At 41.9% G+C, this 24804-nt stretch overlaps 1 protein-coding gene across 1 annotated transcript in view; it reads left to right on the top strand.

The window, feature by feature from the left end:
• The window catches only part of LOC139766058 (uncharacterized), an 83072-nt gene extending 78738 nt beyond the window's left edge, over positions 1-4334 (top strand). The window contains exon 2 of the mRNA XM_071694210.1: positions 1684-4334. Coding sequence (XP_071550311.1) covers positions 1692-3803 — 2112 coding nt within the window. The 5' untranslated portion in view covers positions 1684-1691 and the 3' untranslated portion in view covers positions 3804-4334. The remainder of the gene's footprint in view (positions 1-1683) is intronic.
• The last annotated feature ends 20470 nt before the right edge of the window (positions 4335-24804 follow it).

Genomic DNA, 24804 nt, shown 5'->3' with positions numbered 1-24804 from the left:
GACGAAAGAAATGGCCCAACCCCCCCATACACATGTACATACACACGTCCACACACGCAAATATACATACCTACACAGCTTTCCATGGTTTACCCCGGACGCTTCACATGCCTTGATTCAATCCACTGACAGCACGTCAACCCCTGTATACCACATCGCTCCAATTCACTCTATTTCTTGCCCTCCTTTCACCCTCCTGCATGTTCAGGCCCCGATCACACAAAATCCTTTTCACTCCATCTTTCCACCTCCAGTTTGGTCTCCCTCTTCTCCTCGTTCCCTCCACCTCCGACACATATATCCTCTTGGTCAATCTTTCCTCACTCATTCTCTCCATGTGCCCAAACCATTTCAAAACACCCTCTTCTGCTCTCTCAACCACGCTCTTTTTATTTCCACACATCTCTCTTACCCTTACGTTACTTACTCGATCAAACCACCTCACACCACACATTGTCCTCAAACATCTCATTTCCAGCACATCCATCCTCCTGCGCACAACTCTATCCATAGCCCACGCCTCGCAACCATACAACATTGTTGGAACCACTATTCCTTCAAACATACCCATTTTTGCTTTCCGGGATAATGTTCTCGACTTCCACACATTTTTCAAGGCTCCCAAAATTTTCGCCCCCTCCCCCACCCTATGATCCACTTCCGCTTCCATGGTTCCATCCGCTGACAGATCCACTCCCAGATATCTAAAACACTTCACTTCCTCCAGTTTTTCTCCATTCAAACTCACCTCCCAATTGACTTGACCCTCAACCCTACTGTACCTAATAACCTTGCTCTTATTCACATTTACTCTTAACTTTCTTCTTCCACACACTTTACCAAACTCCGTCACCAGCTTCTGCAGTTTCTCACATGAATCCGCCACCAGCGCTGTATCATCAGCGAACAACAACTGACTCACTTCCCAAGCTCTCTCATCCCCAACAGACTTCATACTTGCCCCTCTTTCCAAAACTCTTGCATTTACCTCCCTAACAACCCCATCCATAAACAAATTAAACAACCATGGAGACATCACACACCCCTGCCGCAAACCTACATTCACTGAGAACCAATCACTTTCCTCTCTTCCTACACGTACACATGCCTTTGATTGCCATTACCTGCATTAATTAGTGCAAGGACCAGACAAAGAAAGGCTTCATCTGCTCACATCCATTCTCTTAATTGTCATGTGTAAAGCACCAAAACCACAGCTCTGTCTGCAACCAGGTCCGTGTACCTTTCCATGGTTTGCTCCAGATGCTTTTCATACCCTGGTTCAGTCCATTGACAGCACATCAACTCTAGTAAACCATATAATTTCAATTCGCTCTAATATATGCATGCCTTTCACCTCCTGCCTGTTCAGGACTCTAATGCTCAAAATCTTTTTCACTTCATCTTTTTAACTCCAATGTGGTCTCTACAAATTCCAGAATAAATATTTTAAAATCTTAAAGACTGTGAATGGGGTTTCAGCATGGTAAGTGCGCAGATAACCCATGTGTGAAATGAAAGGACTGAGAAGTTTACAGTATCTGTGAAATTAGAATATTACCATTTGTTTGGAAATGTACAGCAATGCAAATGATTAGAGAAATAATTGATTTAGGGAAATAACTTTTTTATAAGTAGTTGTTTCTTGTCATTTTTGAGATAAATATTTTTGTTCCCTTACAGGTGGTGCAATGGCTACAGTGACCTCACCCACATCTCTACAATGGATGTGTGAGGCTACAGCTTCTTCCTGGCTGGTTGAATGGTCAGGAGTTGTGGGCCAGGTTGCTCTCTGGGTTGCTTCTTCCAAGGCGAAAGACATCAGTGGGAAACAGCTGAACCCTTTTTCTCATTTGTCAGACACCAGTGATATATTTACACCCAAGCAAGTTTCTGGAAAGGGTAAAGGCCGTCTACCTGAAGAGGTCAAATGTGATATAACACAGCATGCAGTTCCTGGCCAACTATTTCAGGAAGGCAAATCTCAGGAGATAAAACTGTTGTGTAAGTATGGAGGATTAGCAAAAAGTAACAGCAGAAAAGCACACTTTAAAAGTGACATTAAAACTTGCAGCCATCTTTATGGTCAAGTAAGTGACAGAGTTTTAACACCACAAGAAATTTGTTATGAATCAGTTAATACAATTGTTGAGAAAAATGTCCCTTTGTCAGCAGAAAAGTCTTCTGGGCAGGGCATGAGAAACACACTAAGTTTGAAGCATACCATCCCCTCAAATGATATTCCACACAAACTAGACTACAGTATTTTGAAAAAGAACATGAAACAGTGCTCTGCATACCTTAAATCTTACCTGCCACCATTGTTAATTGATGGCGTGATAAACTCTGCATGGAGGAATCTTTCAGAGCAGGTAGTCGTCGGAAATTGTGAGGAGTGTGTTCCCAAGTACCAGGTGGTTGACTGGGCCAAAAGAGCTCCTGTTGTGCTTTTAATTGCAGCTGATCTTTCAGAGAGGAAATTCTCATTGAATATATCGGGTATAGCAGATGATATCCTTGAAGATGCTTTAAGTTTTATTTTTAAATATTTTCCACAGGGACAAGTAAATAAAGTGTTTTTACGAAAAAATAAATTTAAGTCAAATTCACAAAGTACAACAAAGTGTTATGATATATTCAAAAGACTCTTAGAAAAGACATCATTAGTAAGTTTGACATTAGATTCTAATATCTGTGATAATAGCATTTTAAGTATACTGTCCCAGTTACCCCTCCAAGAGCTTGATATTGGAGGCAGTGCAGCAAATGAGGAAGGGGTTATTAAAGAACTTGGTAGATTACCTGTTCACACAGCCAATGAGGTGGTTAATGCAGTTCACAGTGGTGAATTCTGGGCAACCACATTATCACCTCTCAGGAAATCTTTATGTAAACTTTCTGTTTCTTTTTACAATATCCCTAATTTAGTGTATCAGGTCATCCCAATCATTTTTCCCCACTTACAGTACTACAATCCTCGCATAAACATAGTTCAATGTGTTCAGAACTATGTAAGAGTTACCAGACCACCTGAAGGCAGCAACCCATTACTTGTCCCACCAAATACTTTACAGTTGGTAAGAATAAACATGGGTCATGCAAGTAAAAATCAGATTCTTGAGGTAGGTAGAGTATGCCCAGCTTTAAAGGAAATGTCACTTAGCATAGAGCTCAACTGTGAGGAAACATTAGCTGCAGTACAAACACACAAGCATTTAACAGGTCTTGAGCTCATATATTACCCATCCTTTGCCTCCTCACCTCCAAAATTAAATGGAAAAGTACTTCTCCCTCTTGTCATGAACTTTAGGCAACAGCTGGAATGTTTAAGTCTCACAGGCTTCAACATAACTGGCAGTGTTCTGTATGAACTTTCACAGTTACCAGACCTAAGGACACTGAAGCTTTCTGACTCATGGATTTCGAACCCAAACACATTTCCTAGGCAGTCATTTCCTAGTTTGGAAAATCTTACCCTTCAGTTTCTTCCACCAGAATGTATAATGCAACTCTTCACTGCAAGTCATAACTTAGTAAACTTAAGCTTTGAGTTTATTGCCTCAGATTGGGAAGGGAATGCCCTCACTGATGCTCATATTAAATATCTGGTAACATCAGGGATGATAAGCTCTATTCAGTCATTTTCAGCATCATCCCCATTTCTGACTGTAACATCACTCAATAGTCTAGCTCTCTTGCCATCCTTGAGAAGTGTGGGTTTTGTTGCTCATTGGGGTTTAACAGAAGAAGAGTTACGCTGCATTAGCCACTCTGGACCACCTCATATACTCTGTGTACACTGATAAAATGCATCAAGTGCATTATCTTTCTCAGGGATCAAGTAATAATCTAATGTTAATTTCATAGATTTTAGTTTTTAGGAAAAAATGTATATATATATATACTTATCTAATAATCAAATTCCCATATTTGCAGCCAAGCTAACCCCAAAGTAATTAATGTTATTACAATTTTGCATAATAAGATATATTAAAAGATTAACTGTGGTAGAGTGAGCCACATACCTACTATAAAGCAGAATTCTTTACAGACATGATTACTATACTAAGATTAATAAAATCTTTTACTTCATAGTGACCCAAATGTATGACGTTGATTTTTATGCACATCATATATTATGGCTTGCTGAATGTTTGAACTCTTCAGCAGAATGAAAGGCCATAAAATTCACTTGTAAAAACATGGATTATGCAAACTGCAGTAGTGCTTATAGTATTATTTTTTTATAGCACTGATGTCTTTTTTCTTATTAGAAAACAGAGCTATTCTATGGTTCTAACAATGTTTTGACAATAAAACTTTAAAATGCTCTATCTTGCAACCAGTGTCATTATCTTAATTCAATGTCAGCTCAGTATGATAATTAATTTTATTCTGGTGTTATATGGTGTACAGATCAAATGGAAACATGCTATACCATACTGATCTTTCTTCTGTTGCACATTTAAGCACTGCTTCCGTAAATACCTCCCATTTCTCACAAACAGCCTTTGATGCATTTATTCCACCTTTTGCCATTCTTTGCTCAATCTCCTTTAGTATCTCCTCAAACAAACGTCTTTTCTAAGCCCATTCACTTTCACCCCGCATATCCCTTTTTATCCTAAAGCCTACTGCCAACAGAAGTGATAATACATCCTACCAGTCTGTATTTGTACTGTTGCAGTATAAGTGTTGTTCAAAACATTGTTGTGAGTATCACTCATACATGACTAGGGAGCTGTATTCTCAATAATAGGTTGACAGGATGGGTGTGTATTGCTTGTCTAATCACTATTATTGTATGTATGTTTTTAGACTGTCAAATTTTTTAGGGAAGGAGGGATCTCTCAGGATAAATTGCTAAAGTGTGAAGCACTGGTAAGTTTTTTGTTTCTACTTGATGGTTGGTTGTTATGTGATGTAGTTGATGCTACAGGATTCTTTTCCTCTTCAAAAGCTGGTGAGAGTAAGTAGTCAGAAGGCCTATATGTTGATGTTTGTCATGTGGGGAGTGAATTTCATGTCTTTAATATGTGATATCAAAAGTGTTGAAGTTTTTCATGTGGCAAGTAAATGTCATATGTTTCATATGTGGTATCTAATGTGCTGAAGTTTTTTGTGTGGGAAGTAAATGTCTTGTGTTTCTTATGTGATATTAATGTGCTGATATTTGTCGCGTATGAAGTAAATGATTTGTGCTTATGTGATATGTATTGTGTTCATGTTTCTCATGTGGGGAGAAAATGTCTTGTGTTTGTTATGTGATATATAATGTGTCACTTGTCATGTGGAGAGCAAAGGTCATGTGTTTCTTGTGCGGTATCAAATATGATGATGTTTGTTGTATGGAGAGCAAATATCATGTTTCTTAGCTGGTATCTAATGTGTTGATGTCTGTTTAATGGGGAGTAAATGTCTTGTGTTTCTGATGTCATATCTAATGGGTTGATGTTTCTTTTGATGAGTAAATGTTTTGTTTCTTATGTGATATCTACTATTGTTATTGTCTGCTGAGTGGAAGAGGTTGGCTATTCAGGGATATGGAAGGATGCAGGTTATTTATATCTGGAGTTAAGAGGGTTATGGTGAATATCTGTGGAGATGCAGTCATGTACTGAAATATATATATATATATATATGTGCAGGAGGGTGGATGTGCTGGAAATGAGATGTTTGAGGACAATATGTGGTGTGAGGTGGTTTGATCGAGTAAGTAATGTAAGGGTAAGAGAGATGTGTGGAAATAAAAAGAGCGTGGTTGAGAGAGCAGATGAGGGTGTTTTGAAATGGTTTGGGCACATGGAGAGAATGAGTGAGGAAAGATTGACCAAGAGGATAAATGTGTCGGAGGTGGAGGGAACGAGGAGAAGTGGGAGACCAGATTGAAGGTGGAAAGATGGAGTGAAACAGATTTTGAGTGATCAGGGCCTGAAACTATTCGCCATTTCCCGCGTTAGCGAGGTAGCGTTAAGAACAGAGGACTGGGCCTTTGTGGAATATCCTCACCTGGCCCCCCCCCTGTTCCTTCTTTTGGAAAATTAAAGAAAACAAGAGGGGAGGATTTCCAGCCTCCCACTCCCTCCCCTTTTAGTCGCCTTCTACGACACGCAGGGAATACGTGGGAAGTATTCTTAATCCCCTATCGTGTGTGAAAGAAGAAAGTTAAGAGTAAATGTGAATAAGAGCAAGGTTATTAGGTACAGTAGGGTTGAGGGTCAAGTCAATTGGGAGGTAAGTTTGAATGGAGAAAAACTGGAGGAAGTGAAGTGTTTTAGATATCTGGGAGTGGATCTGGCAGCGGATGGAACCATGGAAGCGGAAGTGGATCATAGGGTGGGGGAGGGGACGAAAATTCTGGGAGCCTTGAAGAATGTGTGGAAGTCGAGAACATTATCTCAGAAAGCAAAAATGGATATGTTTGAAGGAATAGTGGTTCCAACAATGTTGTATGGTTGCGAGGCGTGGGCTATGGATAGAGTTGTGCGCAGGAGGATGGATGTGCTGGAAATGAGATCTTTGAGGACAATGTGTGGTGTGAGGTGGTTTGATCGAGTAAGTAACGTAAGGGTAAGAGAGATGTGTGGAAATAAAAAGAGCGTGGTTGAGAGAGCAGAAGAGGGTGTTTTGAAGTGGTTTGGGCACATGGAGAGAATGAGTGAGGAAAGATTGACCAAGAGGATATATGTGTCGGAGGTGGAGGGAACAAGGAGAAGAGGGAGACCAAATTGGAGGTGGAAAGATGGAGTGAAAAAGATTTTGTGTGATCGGGGCCAGGAGGGTGAAAGGAGGGCAAGGAATAGAGTGAATTGGAGCGATGTGGTATACTGGGGTTGACGTGCTGTCAGTGGATTGAATCAAGGCATGTGAAGCGTCTGGGGTAAACCATGGAAAGCTGTGTAGGTATGTATATTTGCGTGTGTGGACGTATGTATATACATGTGTATAGGGGTGGGTTGGGCCATATCTTTCGTCTGTTTCCTTGCGCTACCTCACAAACGCGGGAGACAGCGACAAAGCAAAAGAAAAAAAAAAAAATATATATATATATATATATATATATATATATATATATATATATATATATATATATTTTTTTTTTTTTTTTTTCATACTATTCGCCATTTCCCGCATTAGCGAGGTAGCGTTAAGAACAGAGGACTGGGCCTTTGAGGGAATATCCTCATATGGCCCCTTTCTCTGTTCCTTCTTTTGGAAAATTTAAAAAAAAAATGAGAGGGGAGGATTTCCAGCCCCCCGCTCCCTTCCCTTTTAGTCGCCTTCTACGACATGCAGGGAATACGTGGGAAGTATTCTTTCTCCCCTATATATATTTATCTATTTATTCACTTTGCCCCGTCGCCGTCCCCCGCACCAGCGAGGTAGCGCAAGGAAACAGACGAAAGAATGGCCCAACCCACCCACACACACATGTACACACATACACGTCCACACACACCACATATACACACCTATACATCTCAACGCACACACACATATACACACACAGACACATACATATATACCCATGTACACAACTCACACTGTCTGCCCCCATTCATTCCCATCGCCACCCCGCCACACATGGAATAACAACATCCCCCCCCCTCATGTGTGCGAGGCAGCGCTAGGAAAAGACAACAAAGGCCCCATTCGTTCACACTCAGTCTCCAGCTGTCATGCAACAATGCACCGAAACCACAGCTCCCTTTCCACATCCAGGCCCCACAGAACCTTCCACGGCCCACCCCAAACGCTTCACATGCCCCGGCTCAATCCACTGACACCATATATATATATATATATATATATATATATATATATGGGGATAGGGGAGAAAGAATACTTCCCACGTGTTCCCTGCATGTCGTAGAAGGCGACTAAAAGGGGAGGGAGCAGGGGGCTGGAAATCCTCCCTTCTCATCATTTTTTTTTTTTTTTGATTTTCCAAAGGAAGGAACAGAGAAGGGAGCCAGGTGAGGATATTCCCTCAAAGGCCCAGTCCTCTGTTCTTAATGCTACCTTGCTAACGCGGGAAATGGCGAATAGTTTGAAAGAAAAGAAAAAGAATATATATATCCCTGGGAATCTGGGAATAGGGGAGAAAGAATACTTCCCACGCATTCCTCACGTGTCGTAAAAGGCGACTAAAGGGGACGGGAGCGGGGGGGGGCCAGAAACCCTCCCCTCCTTGTATTTTAACTTTCTAAAAGGGGAAACAGAAGAAGGAGTCACGCAGGTAGTGCTCATCCTCCTCGAAGCCTCAGATTGGGCTGTCTAAACGTGTGTGGATCTAACCAAGATGAGAAAAAAGGAGAGATAGGTAGTATGTTTGAGGAAAGGAACCTGGATGTTTTGGCTCTGAGTGAAATGAAGCTCAAGGATAAAGGGGAAGAGTGGTTTGGGAATGTCTTCAGAGTAAAGTCAGGGGTTAGTGAGAGGACAAGAGCAAGGGAAGGAGTAGCACTACTCCTGAGACAGGAGTTGTGGGAGTATGTGATAGAGTGTAAGAAAGTAAACTTTAGATTGATATGGGTAAAACTGAAAGTGGATGGAGAGAGATGGGTGATTATTGGTGCCTATGCACCTGGGCATGAGAAGAAAGATCATGAGAGGCAAGTGTTTTCGGAGCAGCTGAGTGAGTGTGTTAGTAGTTTGGATGCACGAGACCGGGTTATAGTGATGAGTGATTTGAATGCAAAGGTGAGTAATGTGGCAGTTGAGGGAATGATTGGTGTGCATGGGGTGTTCAGTGTAAATGGAAATGGTGAAGAGCTTGTAGATTTATGTCCTGAAAAAGGACTGGTGATTGGGAATACCTGGTTTAAAAAGAGAGATATACATAATTATACGTATGTAAGTAGGAGAAATGGCCAGAGAGCGGTATTGGATTACGTGTTAATTGATAGGCACGCGAAAGAGAGACTTTTGGATGTTAATGTGCTGAAAGGTGCAACTGGAGGGATGTCTGATCATTATCTTGTGGAGGTGAAGGTGAAGATTTGTAGAGGATTTCAGAAAAGAAGAGAGAATGTTGGGGTGAAGAGAGTGGTGAGAGTAAGTGAGCTTGGGAAGGAGACTTGTGTGAGGAAGTACCAGGAGAGACTGAGTACAGAATGGAAAAAGGTGAGAACAATGGAAGTAAGGGTTGGAATGGGATGTATTTAGGGAAGCAGTGATGGCTTGCGCAAAAGATGCTTGTGGCATGAGAAGCGTGGGAGGTGGGCAGATTAGAAAGGGTAGTGAATGGTGAGATGAAGAAGTAAGATTATTAGTGAAAGAGAAGAGAGAGGCATTTGGACTATTTTTGCAGGGAAATAATGCAAATGAGTGGGAGATGTATAAAAGAAAGAGGCAGAATGTCATGAGAAAGGTGCAAGAGGTGAAAAAGAGGGCAAATGAGAGTTGGGGTGAGAGAGTATCATTAAATTTTAGGGAGATTAAATAGATGTTTTGGAAGGAGGTAGATAAAGTGCGTAAGACAAGGGAACAAATGGGAACTTCAGTGAAGGGGGCTAATGGGGAGGTGATAACAAGTAGTGGTGATGTGAGAAGGAGATGGAGTGAGTATTTTGAAGGTTTGTTGAATGTGTTTGATGATAGAGTGGCAGATATAAGGTGTTTTGGTTGAGGTGGTGTTCAAAGTGAGAGGGTTAGGGAAAATGATTTGGTAAACAGAGAAGAGATAGTAAAAGCTTTGGGGAAGATGAAAGCCGGCGGGTTTCGATGGTACTGCAGTGGAGTTTATTAAAAAGGGGGTGACTGCATTGTTGACTGGTTGGTAAGGTTATTCAATGTATGTATGACTCATGGTGAGGTGCCTGAGGACTGGCGGAATACTTGCATGGTGCCATTGTACAAAGGCAAAGGGGACAAAAGTGAGTGCTCAAATTATAGAGGTATAAGATTGTTGAATATTCTTGGTAAATTATATGGGAGGGTATCGATTGAGAGGGTGAAGGCATGTACAGAGCATCAGATTGGGAAAGAGCAGTGTGGTTTCAGAAGTGGTAGAGGATGTGTGGATCAGGTGTTTGCTTTGAAGAATGTATGTGAGAAGTACTTAGAAAAGCAAATGGATTTGTATGTAGCATTTGTGGATCTGGAGAAGGCATATGATAGAGTTGATAGAGATGCTCTGTGGAAGGTATTAAGAATATATGGTGTGGGAGGCAAGTTGTTAGAAGCAGTGAAAAGTTTTTATCGAAGATGTAAGGCATGTGTACGTGTAGGAAGAGAGGAAAGTGATTGGTTCTCAGTGAATGTAGGTTTGCGGCAGGGGATGTGTGATGTCTCCATGGTTATTTAATTTGTTTATGGATGGGGTTGTTAGGGAGGTGAATGCAAGAGTTTTGGAAAGAGAGGCAAGTATGCAGTCTGTTGAGGATGAGAGAGCTTGGGAAGTGAGTCAGTTGTTGTTTGCTGATGATACAGCTCTGGTAGCTGATTCGTGAGAGAAACTGCAGAAGCTGGTGACTGAGTTTGGTAAAGTGTGTGAAATAAGAAAGTTGAGAGTAAATGTGAATAAGAGCAAGGTTATTAGGTACAGTAGGGTTGAGGAACAAGTCAATTGGGAGGTGAGTTTGAATAGAGAAAAACCGGAGGAAGTGAAGTGTTTTAGATATCTGGGCGTGGATTTGGCAGTGGATGGAACCATGAAAGCGGAAGTGAATCATAGGGTGGGGGAGGGGGCGAAAGTTCTGGGAGTGTTGAAGAATATGTGGAAGCCAAGAACATTATCTCGGAAAGCAAAAATGGGTATGTTTGAAGGAATAGTGGTTCCAACATTGTTATATGGTTGCGAGGCGTGGGCTATAGATAGAATTGTGCAAAGAAGGGTGGTTGTGCTGGAAATGAGATGTTTGAGGACAATATGTGGTGTGAGGTGGTTTGATCAAGTAAGTAATAATAGGGTAAGAGAGATGTGTGGTAATAAAAAGAGTGTGGCTGAGAGAGCAGAAGAGGGTGTTTTGAAATGGTTTGGTCACATGGAGAGAATGAGTGAGGAAAGATTGACCAAGAGGATATATGTGTCGGAGGTGGAGGGAACAAGGAGAAGAGGGAGACCAAATTGGAGGTGGAAAGATGGAGTGAAAAGGATTTTGTGTGATCGGGGCCTGAACATGCAGGAGGGTGAAAGGAGGGCAAGGAATAGAGTGAATTGGAGCGATGTGGTATACAGGGGTTGACGTGCTGTCAGTGGATTGAATCAAGGCATGTGAAGCGTCCGGGGGAAACCATGGAAAGCTGTGTAGGTATGTATATTTCCGTGTGTGGACGTGTGTATGTACATGTGTATGGGGGGGGTTGGGCCATTTCTTTCGTCTGTTTCCTTGCGCTACCTCGCAAACGCGGGAGACAGCGACAAAGTATAAAAAAAAAAAAAAAAAAAAAAAATATAAATATATATATATATGTATATATATTCATACTATTCGCCATTTCCCGCGTTTGCGAGGTAGCGTTAAGAACAGAGGACTGGGCCTCAAAGGGAAAATCCCCGCCTGGCCCCCCTCTCCGTTCCTTCCTTTGGAAAATAAAAAAGAAACGAGAGGGGAGGATTTCCAGCCACCCGCTCCCTCCCCTTTTAGTCGTCTTCTACGACACGCAGGGAATACGTGGGAAGTATTCTTTCTCCCCTATCCCCAGGGATATATATATATATATATATATATAAATATATATATATATATATATATATATATATATATATATATATTTATTTATTTATCTATTTATTTATTTTGCTTTGTCGCTGTCTCCCGCGTTAGCGAGGTAGCGCAAGCAAACAGACGAAAGAATGGCCCAACCCCCCCACATACACATATATATACATACACGTCCACACACGCAAATGTACATACCTATACATCTCAACGTATACATATATATACACACAGACATATACATATGTACACATGTACATAATTCTGCCTTTATTCATTCCCAATACCACCCCGCCACACATGCAGTAACAACCCCCTCCCCCAAAATGTGTGCGAGGTAGCGCTAGGAAAAGAAAGCAAAGGCCACTTTCGTTCACACTCAGTCTCTAGCTGTCATGTAATAATGAACCGAAACCACAGCTCCCTTTCCACATCCAGGCCCCACAGAACTTTCTATGGTTTGCCCCAGATGCTTCACATGCCCTGGTTCAATCCATTGACAGCACGTCGACCCCGGTATACCACAACCGGTATATCACCCGGTATATCACCTCACTCTATTCCTTGCATGCCTTTCACCCTCCTGCATTCCCAGGCCCCGATCACTCAAAATCTTTTTCACTCCATCTTTCCACCTCCAATTTGGTCTCCAACTTCTCGTTCCCTCCACCTCTGAGACATATATCCTATTGGTCATTCTCTCCTCACTCATTCTCTCCATGTGACCAAACCATTCCAAAACACCCTCTTCTGCTCTCTCATCCACACCCTTTTTATTACCACAAATCTCTCTTACCCTATTATTACTTGCTTAATCAAACCACGTCACACCACATATTGTCCTCAAACATCTCATTTCCAGCACATCCACCCTCCTCCGCACAGCTCCATCCATAGCCCACGCCTCGCAACCATATAACATTGACGGAACCACTATTCCTTCAAACATAGCCATTTTTGCTTTCCGAGATAATGTTCTCGACTTCCACACATTCTTCAACGCTCCCAGAACTTTCGCCCCCTCCCCCATGCTATGATTCACTTCCGCTTCCATAGTTCCATCCGCTGTCAAATCCACTCCCAGATATGTAAAACCTTTTACTTCCTCCAGTTTTTCTCCATTCAAACTTGTCTTGTCCCTCAACCTTACTGTACCTTGCTCTTATTCACATTTACTCTCAGCTTTCTTCTTTCACACACTTTACCAAACTCAGTCACCAGCTTCTGCAGTTTCTCACACGAGTCAGCTACCAGAGCTGTATCATCAGCAAACAACAACTGACTCACTTCTCAAGTTCTCTCATCCACATCAGACTGCATACTTGCCCCCCTCTTTCCAAAACTCTTGCATTCACCTCCCTAACAACCCCATCCATAAACAAATTAAACAACCATGGAGACATCACACACCCCTGCCGCAAACCTACATTCACTGAGAACCAATCACTTTCCTCTCTTCCTACACGTGCACATGCCTTACATCCTCGATAAAAAAAACTTTTCACTGCTTCTAACAACTTGCCTCCCACACCTTTATTCTTAATACCTTCCACAGAGCTTCTCTGTCAACTCTATCATATGCCTTCTCCAGATCCATAAATGCTACATACAAATCCATTTGCTTTTCTAAGAATTTCTTACATACATTCTTCAAAGAAAGCACCTGATCCACACATCCTCTACCACTTCTAAAACCACACTGCTCTTCCCCAATCTGATGCTCTGTACATGCCTTCACCCTCTCAACCAATACCCTCCCATATAATTTACCAGGAATACTCAACAAACTTATACCTCTGTAATCTGAGCACTCACTTTTATCCCCTTTGCCTTTGTACAATGGCACTATGCAAGCACTCCGCCAATTCTCAGGCACCTCACCATGAGTCATACATACATTGAATAACCTGACCAACCAGTCAACAATATAGTCACCCCCTTTTGTAATAAATTCCACTGCAATACCATCCAAACCCGCTGCCTTACCGGCTTTCATCTTCCGCAAAGCTTTTACTACCTCTTCTCTGTTTACCAAATCATTTTCCCTAACCCTCTCACTTTGCACACCACCTCGACCAAAACACCCTATATCTGCCACTCCATCATCAAACACATTCAAAAACCTTCAAAATACTCACTCCATCTCCTTCTCACATCGCCACTACTTGCTATCACCTCCCCATTAGCCCCCTTTCTTGAAGTTCCCATTTGTTCCCTCGTATTACGCACTTTATTTACCTCCTTCCAAAATATCTTTTGATTCTCCCTATAACTTAATGATACTCTCTCACCCAAACTCTCATTTGCCCTCTTTTTCACCTCCTGCACCATTCTCTTGACCTCCTGCCTCTTTCTTTTATACATCTCCCACTCATTTGCATTATTTCCATGCAAAAATCGTCCAAATGCCTCTCTCTTCTCTTTCACTAATAATCTTACTTCTTCATCCCACCACTCACTACCCTTTCTAATCTGCCCACCTCCAACGCTTCTCATGCCACAAGCATCTTTTGCACAAGCCATCACTGCTTTCCTAAATACATCCCATTCCTCCCCCACTCCCCTTACCTCCTTTGTTCTCACCTTTTTCCATTTTGTACTCAGTCTCTCCTGGTACTTCCTCACATGAGTCTCCTTCCCAAGCTCACTTACATTCACCACTGTTTTCACCCCAACATTCTCTCTTCTTTTCTGAAAACCTCTACAAATCTTCACCTTCGCCTCCACAAGATAATGATCAGACATCCCTCCAGTTGCACCTCTCACCACATTAACATCCAAAAGTCTCTTATTTGTGTGCCTATCAATTAACACGTGATCCAGTAACGCTCTCTGGCCATTTCTCCTACTTACATACATATAATTATGTATATCTCTCTTTTTAAACCAGGTATTCCCAATCACCATTTTATATTCTATATTTTGCTTTGTCGCTGTCTCCCGCGTTTGCGAGGTAGCGCAAGGAAACAGACGAAAGAAATGGCCCAACCCACCCCCATACACATGTATATACATACACGTCCACACACGCAAATATACATACCTATACATCTCAATGTACACATATATATACACACACAGACACATACATATATACCCATGCACACAATTCACACTGTCTGCCTTTATTCATTCCCATCGCCACCTCGCCACACATGGAATACCATCTCCCTCCCCCCACATGTGTGCGAGGTAGCGCTAGGAAAAGACAACAAAGGCCCCATTCGTTCACACTCAGTCTCTAGCTGTCATTGCAATAATGCCCGAAACCACAGCTCCCTTTCCACATCCAGGCCCCACACAACTTTCCATGGTTTACCCCAGACGCTTCACATGCCCTGATTCAATCCACTGACAGCACGTCAACCCCGGTATACCACATCGATCCAATTCACTTTATTCCTTGCCCGCCTTTCACCCTCCTGCATGTTCAGGCCCCGATCACTCAAAATCTTTTTCACTCCATCTTTCCACCTCCAATTTGGTCTCCCACTTCTCCTCGTTCCCTCCACCTCCGACACATATATCCTCTTGGTCAATCTTTCCTCACTCATTCTCTCCATGTGCCCAAACCATTTCAAAACACCCTCTTCTGCTCTCTCAACCACGCTCTTTTTATTTCCACACATCTCTCTTACCCTTACATTACTTACTCGATCAAACCACCTCACACCACACATTGTCCTCAAACATCTCATTTCCAGCACATCCACCCTCCTGCGCACAACTCTATCCATAGCCCACGCCTCGCAACCATACAACATTGTTGGAACCACTATTCCTTCAAACATATCCATTTTTGCTTTCCGAGATAATGTTGTCGACTTCCACACATTCTTCAAGGCTCCCAGGATTTTCGCCCCCTCCTCCACCCTATGATAGATTCACTTCCGCTTCCATGGTTCCATCCGCTGCCAGATCCACTCCCAGATATCTAAAACACTTTACTTCCTCCAGTTTTTCTCCATTCAAACTTACCTCCCAATTGACTTGACCCTCAACCCTACTGTACCTAATAACCTTGCTCTTTTTCACATTTACTCTTAACTTTCTTCTTTCACACACTTTACCAAACTCAGTCACCAGCTTCTGCAGTTTCTCACATGAATCAGCCACCAACGTTGTATCATCAGCGAACAACAACTGACTCACTTCCCAAGCTCTCTCATCCACAACAGACTTCATTCTTGCCCCTCTTTCCAAATATATATATATATATATATATATATATATATATATATATATATATATATATATATATATATATATATATATATACTGCTTTGCTTTCCTTTCTCGCTGTCTCCCGCGTTAGCGAGGTAGCGCAAGGTAGCAGAAGAAAGAATGGCCCAACCCACCCACATACACATGTATATACATACACGTCCACACACACAAATATACATGCCTATACATCTCAACGTATACATATATATACACACACAGACATATACATATATACACATGTACATAATTCATACAGTCTGCCTTTATTCATTCCCCTCGCCACCCCGCCACACATGTAATAACAACCCCTTCTCCCCTCATGTGCTCGAGGTAGCGCTAGGAAGACAACAAAGGCACCCTTCGTTCACACTCAGCCTCTAGCTGTCATGTAATAATGCACCGAAACCACAGCTCCCTTTCCACATCCAGGCCCCACAGAACTTTCCATGATTTACCCCAGACGCTTTACATGTACATATACATACCTATAGATTTCAACGTATACATACATGTACAGACATATACATATACACACATATAGGGGAGAAAGAATACTCCCCACGCATTCCTCACGGGTCGTAGAAGGCGACTAAAGGGGACGGGAGCGGGGGGCTAGAAACCCTCCCCTCCTTGTATTTTAACTTTCTAAAAGGGGAGACAGAAGGAGTCACGCGGGGAGGGCTCATCCTCCTCGAAGCCTCAGATTGGGGTTTCTAAATGTGTGTGGATGTAACAAAGATGAGAAAAAAGGAGAGATAGGTAGTATGTTTGAGGAAAGGAACCTGGATGTTTTGGCTCTAAGTCAAACGAAGCTCAAGGATAAAGGGGAAGAGTGGTCTGGGAATGTCTTGGGAGTAAAGTCATAGGTTGGTAAGAGGACAAGAGCAAGGGAAGGAGTAGCACTACTCCTGCAAAAGGAGTGGTGGGAGTATGTGATAGAGTGCAAGAAAGTAAACTCTAGATTGATAAGGGAAAAACTGAAAGTAGATGGAGAGAGATGGGTGATTATTGGTGCCTATGCACCTGGGCTTGAGAAGAAAGATGAGAGGCAAGTGTTTTGGAGGCTGCTGAGTGAGTGTGTTAGTAGTTAGTATGCACGAGAGCGGGTTATAGTGATGGGTGGCAAAGGTGAGTAATGTGGCAGTTGAGGGAATAATTGGTATACATGGGGTGTTCAGTGTTGTAAATGGAAATGGTGAAGAGCTTGTACATTTGTGCGCTGAAAAAGGACTGATGATTGGGAATACCTGGTTTAAAAAGAGAGATATACATAAGTATACGTATGTAAGTAGGAGGGATGGCCAGAGAGCGTTATTGGATTACGTGTTAATTGATAGGCGCGCGAAAGAGAGACTTTTGGATGTTAGTGTGCTGAGAGGTGCAACTGGAGGAATGTCTTATTTCTATCTTGTGGAGGCGAAGGTGAGGATTTGTAGAGGTTTGCAGAAAAGAAGAGAGAATGTTGGGATGAAAAGAGTAGTGATAGTAAGTAAGCTTGGGAAGGAGACTTGTGTGAGGAAGTACCAGGACAGACTGAGTACAGAATGGAAAAATGTGAGAACAAAGGACGTAAGGGGAGTAGGGGAGAAATGGGATGTATTCAGGGAAGCAGTGATGGCTTGTGCAAAACATGCTTGTGGCATGAGAAGCATGGGAGGTGGGCAGATTAGAAAGGGTAGTCAGTGGTGGGATGAAGAAGTGAAATTATTAGTGAAAGAGAAGAGAGAGGCATTTGGACGATTTTTGCAGGGAAATAATGCAAATGAGTGGGAGATGTATAAAAGAGAGAGGCAGGAGCTTAAGAGAAAGGTGCAAGAGGTGAAAAAGAGGGCAAATGAGAGTTGGGGTGAGAGGGTATCATCAAATTTTAGGGAGAATAAAAAGATGTTTTGGAAGGAGGTAAATAAAGTGCGTAAGACAAGGGAACAAATGGGAACATCAGTGATGGGGGCAAATGGGGAGGTGATAACAAGTAGTGGTGATGTGAGAAGGAGATGGAGTGAGTATTTTGAAGGTTTGTTGAATGTGTTTGATGACAGAGTGGCAGATATGGGGTGTTTTGGTCGAGGTGGTGTGCAAAGTGAGAGCGTTAGGTAAAATTATTTGGTAAACAGAGAAGAGGTAGTAAAAGCTTTGCGGAAGATGAAAGCCGGCAAGGCAGCGGGTTTGGATGGTATTGCAGTGGAATGTATTACAAAAGGGGGTGATTGTATTGTTGACTGGTTGGTAAGGTTATTCAATGTATGTATGACTCATGGTGAGGTGCCTGAGGATTAGCGGAATGCATGCATAATGCCATTGTACAAAGGCAAAGGGGATAAAGGTGAGTGCTCAAATTACAGAGGTATAAGTTTGTTGAGTATTCCTGGGAAGTTATATGGGAGGGTATTTATTTGAGAGGGTGAAGGTATGTACATAGCATCAGATTGGGGAAGAGGAATGTGGTTTCAGAAGTGGTAGAGGATGTGTGGATCAGGTGTTTGCTTTGAAGAATGTATGTGAGAAATACTTCGAAAAGCAAATGGATTTGTATGTAGCATTTATGGATCTGGAGAAGGCATATGATAGAGTTGATAGAGATGCTATGTGGAAGGTATTAAGAATATATGGTGTGGGAGGCAAGTTGTTAAAAGCAGTGAAAAGTTTTTATCGAGGATGTAAGGCATGTGTACGAGTAGGAAGAGAGGAAAGTGATTGGTTCTCAGTGAATGTCGGTTTGCGGCAGGGGTGTGTGATGTCTCCATGGTTGTTTAATTTGTTTATGGATGGGGTTGTTAGGGAGGTGAATGCAAGAGTTTTGGAAAGAGGGGCAAGTATGCAGTCTGTTGTGGATGAGAGAGCTTGGGAAGTGAATCAGTTGTTGTTCGCTGATGATACAACGCTGGTGGCTGATTCGGGTGAGAAACTGCAGAAGCTGGTGACTGAGTTTGGTAAAGTGTGCGAAAGAAGAATGCTGAGAGTAAATGTGAATAAGATCAAGATTCTTAAGTACAGTAGGGTTGAGGGACAAGTCAATTGGGAGGTTAGTTTGAATGGAGAAATACTGGAGGAAGTGAAGTGTTTTAGATATCTGGAAGCGGATTTGGCAGCGGATGGAACCATGGAAGCGGAAGTGAGTCACAGGGTAGGGGAGGGGACGGTTGCGAGGCATGGGCTATAGATAGAGTTGTAGGGTGGATGTGTTGGAAACGAGATATTTGAGGACAATATGTGATGTAAAGTGGTTTAATGGAGTAAGTTATAAAAGGGTAAGAGAGATGTGTGGTAATAAAAAGAGTGTGGTTGATAGAGCAGAAGAGGGTGTTTTGAAATGGTTTGGTCACATGGAGAGAATGAGTGAGGAAAGATTGACAAAGAGGATATATGTGTCAGAGGTGGAGGGAACGAGAAGTATGAGACCAAATTGGAGGTGGAAAGATGGAGTGAAAAAGGTTTTGAGCGATCGGGGCCTGAACATGCAGGAGGGTGAAAGATGTGCGAGGAATAGAGTGAATTGGAACGATGTGGTATAAAAGTGTCGACTTGCTGTCAGTGGATTGAACCAGGGCATGTGAAGCGTCTGGGGTAAGGCATGGAAAGTTTTGTGGGGCCTGGATGTGAAAAGGGAGCTGTGGTTTCTGTGCATTATACATGACAGCTAGAGACTGAGTGTGAACGAATGTAGGTTTTTGTTGTCTTTTCCTAGCCCTACCTTACGCGCATGCGGGGGGAGAGGGTTGTCTTTTCATGTGTGGTGGGGTTGCGACGGGAATGAGTAAAGGCAGCAAGTATGAATTATGTACATATGTATATATGTATATGTCTGTGTATGTATATGTATACGTTGAAATGTATAAGTATGTATACGTGCGTGTGTGGACGTGTATGTATATATATGTGTATGTGGGTGGGTTGGGCCATTCTTTCGTCTGTTTCCTTGCGCCACCGCGTTAGCTAGGTAGCGCAAGGAAACAGACGAAAGAATGGGCCAACCCACCCACATACACATATATATACATACACGTCCACACACGCACATATACATACCTATACATCTTAACGTATACATATATATACACACACAGGCATATACATATATACCAATGTACATAATTCATACTTGCTGCCCTTATTCATTTCCGTCGCCACCCCGCCACACATGAAATGACAACCCCATCCCCCCGCATGTGCGCGAGGTAGCACTAGGAAAAGACAACAAAGGCCACATTCGTCCACACTCAGCCTCTAGCTGTCATGTATAATCTTCCGAAACCACAGCTCCCTTTGCACATCCAGGCCTCACAGAACTTTCCATGGTTTACCTCAGACGCTTCACAAGCCCTGGTTCAATCCATTGACAGCACATCGACCCCGGGATACCACATCGTTCCAATTCACTCTATTCCTTGCATTTCTCTTACCCTCCTGCATGTTCAGGCTCAGTCACTCAAAATCTTTTTCACTCCATCTTTCCACCTTCAATTTGGTGTCCCACTTCTCGTTCCCTCCACCTCTGACACATATATCCTCTTCGTCAATCTTTCCTCACTCATTCTCTCCATGTGACCAACCATTTCAAAACACCCTCTTCTGCTCTATCAACCACACTCTTTATTACCACACATCTCTCTTACCCTTTTATTAATTACTCCATCAAACCACCTCACACCACATATTGTCCTCAAATATCTCATTTCCAACACATCCACCCTCCTCCGCACAACTCTATCTATAGCCCATGCCTCGCAACCATATAACATTGTCGGAACCACTATTCCTTCAAACATACCCATTTTTGCTTTTCGAGATAACGTGCTCGCCTTCCGCACATTTTTCAACGCTCCCAGAACTTTCGCCCCCTCGCCCACCCTATGACTCACTTCCGCTTCCATGATTCCATCCGCTGCCAAATCCACTCCCAGATATCTAAAACACTTCACTTCCTCCAGTTTTTCTCCATTCAAATGTAACTCCCAGTTGACTTGTCCCTCAACCCTACTGTACCTAATAATATTGCTCTTATTCACATTTACTCTCAGCTTTCTTCTTTCACACACTTTACCAAACTCATTCACCAGCTTCTACAGTTCCTCACCCGAATCAGCCACCAGCGCTGTATCATCAGCGAACAACTGACTCACTTCCCAAGCTCTCTCATCCACAACGGACTGCATACTTGCACCTCTTTCCAAAACTCTTGCAGTCACCTCCCTAACAACCCCATCCATAAACATATCAAACAACCATGGAGACATCACGCACCCCTGCCGTAAACCGACATTCACTGAGAACCAATCGCTTTCCTCTCTTCCTACTCGTACACATGCCTTACATCCTCGATAAAAACTTTTCACTGCTTCTAACAACTTGCCTCCCACACCATATATTCTTAATACTTTCCACAGAGCATCTCTATCAACTCTATCATATGCCTTCTCCAGATCCATAAATGCTACATACAGATCCATTTGCTTTTCTAAGTATTTCTTACATACATTCTTCAAAGCAAACACCTGATCCACACATCCTCTACCACTTTCATAACCACACTGCTCTTCCCCAATCTGATGCTCTGTACATGCCTTCACCCTCTCATTCAATACCCTCCCATATAATTTCCCAGGAATACTCAACAAACTTATACCTCTGTAATTTGAGCACTCACCTTTATCCCCTTTTCCTTTGTACAATGACAGTATGCAAGCATTCCGCCAATCCTCAGGCACCTCACCATGAGTCATACATACATTAAATAACCTTACCAACCAGTGAACAACATAGTCACCCCCTTTTGTAATACATTCCACTGCAATACCATCCAAACCCGCTGCCTTGCCGGCTTTCATCTTCCGCAAAGCTTTTACCACCTCTTCTCTGTTTACCAAATCATGCTCCCTAACCCTCTCACTTTGCTCACAACCTCGACCTAAACACCCGATATCTGCCACTCTATCATCAAACACATTCAACAAACCTTCAAAATACTCACTCCATCTCCTCACATCACCACTACTTGTTATCACCTCCCCATTAGCCCCCTTCACTGATGTTCCCATTTGTTCCCTTGTCTAATACACTTTATTTACCTCCTTCCAAAACATCTTTTTATTCTCCCTAAAAAAAAATATATATATATATATATATATATATATATATATATATATATATATATATCTTTTCTTTCTTTTAAACTATTCGCCATTTCCCGCGTTAGCGAGGTAGCGCTAAGAACAGAGGACTGGGCCTTTTTTGGAATATCCTCAACTGGCCCCCTCTGTTCCTTCTTTTGGAAAATTTAAAAAAAAAAAAAAAAAAAAAAAAAAAACGAGAGGGGAGGATTTCCAGCCCCCCGCTCCCTCCCCTTTTAGTCGCCTTCTAAGACACGCAGGGAATACGTGGGAAGTATTCTTAATCCCCTATCCCCAGGGATAATATATATATATATATATATATATATATATATATATATATATATATATATATATATATATATATATATATTCCTATGAGTCCACGGGGAAAATGAAACACGATAAGTTCCCAAGCGCACTTTCGTGTAATAATCACATCATCAGGGTAGACACAAGAGAGGAATATAAGTCAGTTGATATACATCGAAGAGACGAAGCAAGGACGCCATTTAGCAAACCAAATGGCGTCCTAGCTTCGTCTCTTCGATGTATATCAACTGACTTATATTTCTGTCTTGTGTCTTCCCTGATGATGTGATTATTACACGAAAGTGCACTTGGGAATATATATCTATATATATATATATATATATATATATATATATATATATATATATATATATATATATATATATATATAGGCCCATACACGTACACATATATAAACATACATATACAAAGACGTGCATATACTTGCTTGCCTTCAATCCATTCCTGGCGCCTCCCCACCCAACAGGAAACAGCATCGCTGCCCTCCGCTTCAGAGGTATCCACAGGAAAACAGACAAAAAAGGCCACATTCGTTCATATTCAGTAGCTGTCATGTGTAATGCACCGAAACCACAGCCCCCTTTCGACATCCAGGCCCCACAGACCTTTCCATGGTTTACCGCAGACATTTCACATGCCCTGGTTCAGACAATTGACAGTGCGTCGCTCTATTCCCTGCATGCCTTTCAACCTCCTGTATGTTCAGGCCCCGATCGCTCAAAATCTTTTTCACTCCATCCTTCCATCTAAAATTTGGTCCCCAGCTTCTTCCCTCCACTTCGTTGCACATATATCCTCTTTGTCAACCTTTCCTCACTCGTTCTCTCCATAGGTCCAACAATTTTCAACACACCCTCTGAATCACTTTTTATTACCACACATCTCGCTTACCCTGGGGTAGAGGAGAGGAATACTCCCCATGTATTCCCAGCGTGTTGTATAAGACAACTAAAGGTGGAAGCGGCAGTGATGCCACTTTGGCGAGCCAAAGCCCACAGATTCGAGATTTTTCCTACAAAAATCTACAAATTTCAAAAGAATTCCCAAAAAATCCCATGAATAGAGTAATGAAATTTAAGTGCATATGGTATCTTTATTTTCTGAAAATTATAATTTTGTTACAATTAACCTTTTATTAACAGAATCAAAATAGAAAAATAACACTTGTAGTCTCAAAAGAAACATAAACGTTTTTGTGATGAAATACTTCATAACTAATGACACTAAATCAATTATTGATGCTTATCCACATAAAGTAACAGAAAAAGGTATCTTTACTCCAAATCAATATTTTCATCATCTCCCCACTCCCCTATAACCTTTTGCACTGAATTCCTAAGCATATCATCATATGGCTCAAATTCTATATGCTAGACTCATAATAATGAGATATTCCATTTCTTATTTGCAAAATTGCCTCCAGTAATCTAACACTGAGATAATTTCCCAATTTAGAGTGAACAACGTTCATTTGTGAAAATATCCGCTCAACTGAGGCATTTGAAAAAGGGAGAGAAGTGCTTAATGCAAGACCAGAAATATTAGGAAACATTTTTTTCTGTCACTTCTGCCTATAAAATCCATGACATTACTCAGGCACATCTGAGGTCAAGTTGTAAGTCCAATAGCAGTCCACCCAAATTCCAGGCCATCTAGATCTTCAAAAGTTGACCTGTACCTCGCACCAACTGTGACAACTGATTCTTTTATTTGGGACATAGCAGTGAGTGGATGGAACCTCTTCAGCATCAGTAGTGTATTTACATTTTCTTGTAAACTCATTTGAACTTGGGTCATGAGTTCAATCACAAAGGCTTTACAACACTTTTATATACGTCACTTGATATTTGTTCAGTGCACAATCATCATAGAAAGTGATGGAGTCATAACCGTAGGTCACTGCTTCATGAGGCAAAATATGATCAAGAAATTCAAGATTAGGTAAGTTTTCATCTGAACATTTCAATAGGTGACTAGGGATCACTACAATCTACATGAGGCAGTGATACATAGTGATGAGATCTCACGTAATCTCTGTAACATCTGCATTCTTTGACTGAAATATCCTGTTGACTTTAATCATTTCTTTCAGAGTTGTCCTAACAAATATAAAGTACAATTAATCTGGTCATCCTTGTAGGCATTACTTAAAGTCATGGATATGTGACAGCATTCTTTGGAAGACGACAATTCAAGATGAAGTTTTAGAGCAATCCAAGGATCACCATTAACATGTACAGCCTCCAACCATACCAACTATCGTGTAGTGACTAATCCAAGCACCTCTTTTGGTGATTTTCCAACGCTCCATAGATACTTCGATATTCTCACAGCTTTCATGGTTTACCCAGACGCTTCACAAGCCTGTTCAATCCATTGACAGCACATCGACCCCGGATACCACATCGTTCCAATTCACTCTATTCCTTGCATTTCTCTTACCCTCCTGCATGTTCAGGCTCAGTCACTCA

Source organism: Panulirus ornatus, chromosome 56 (assembly GCF_036320965.1).
Source record: "Panulirus ornatus isolate Po-2019 chromosome 56, ASM3632096v1, whole genome shotgun sequence".
Classification (NCBI taxonomy): Eukaryota; Metazoa; Arthropoda; class Malacostraca; order Decapoda; family Palinuridae; genus Panulirus; species Panulirus ornatus.
The sequence above is the reverse complement of the archived record's forward strand: the minus strand, read 5'-3'. Positions and strand labels throughout refer to the sequence as shown.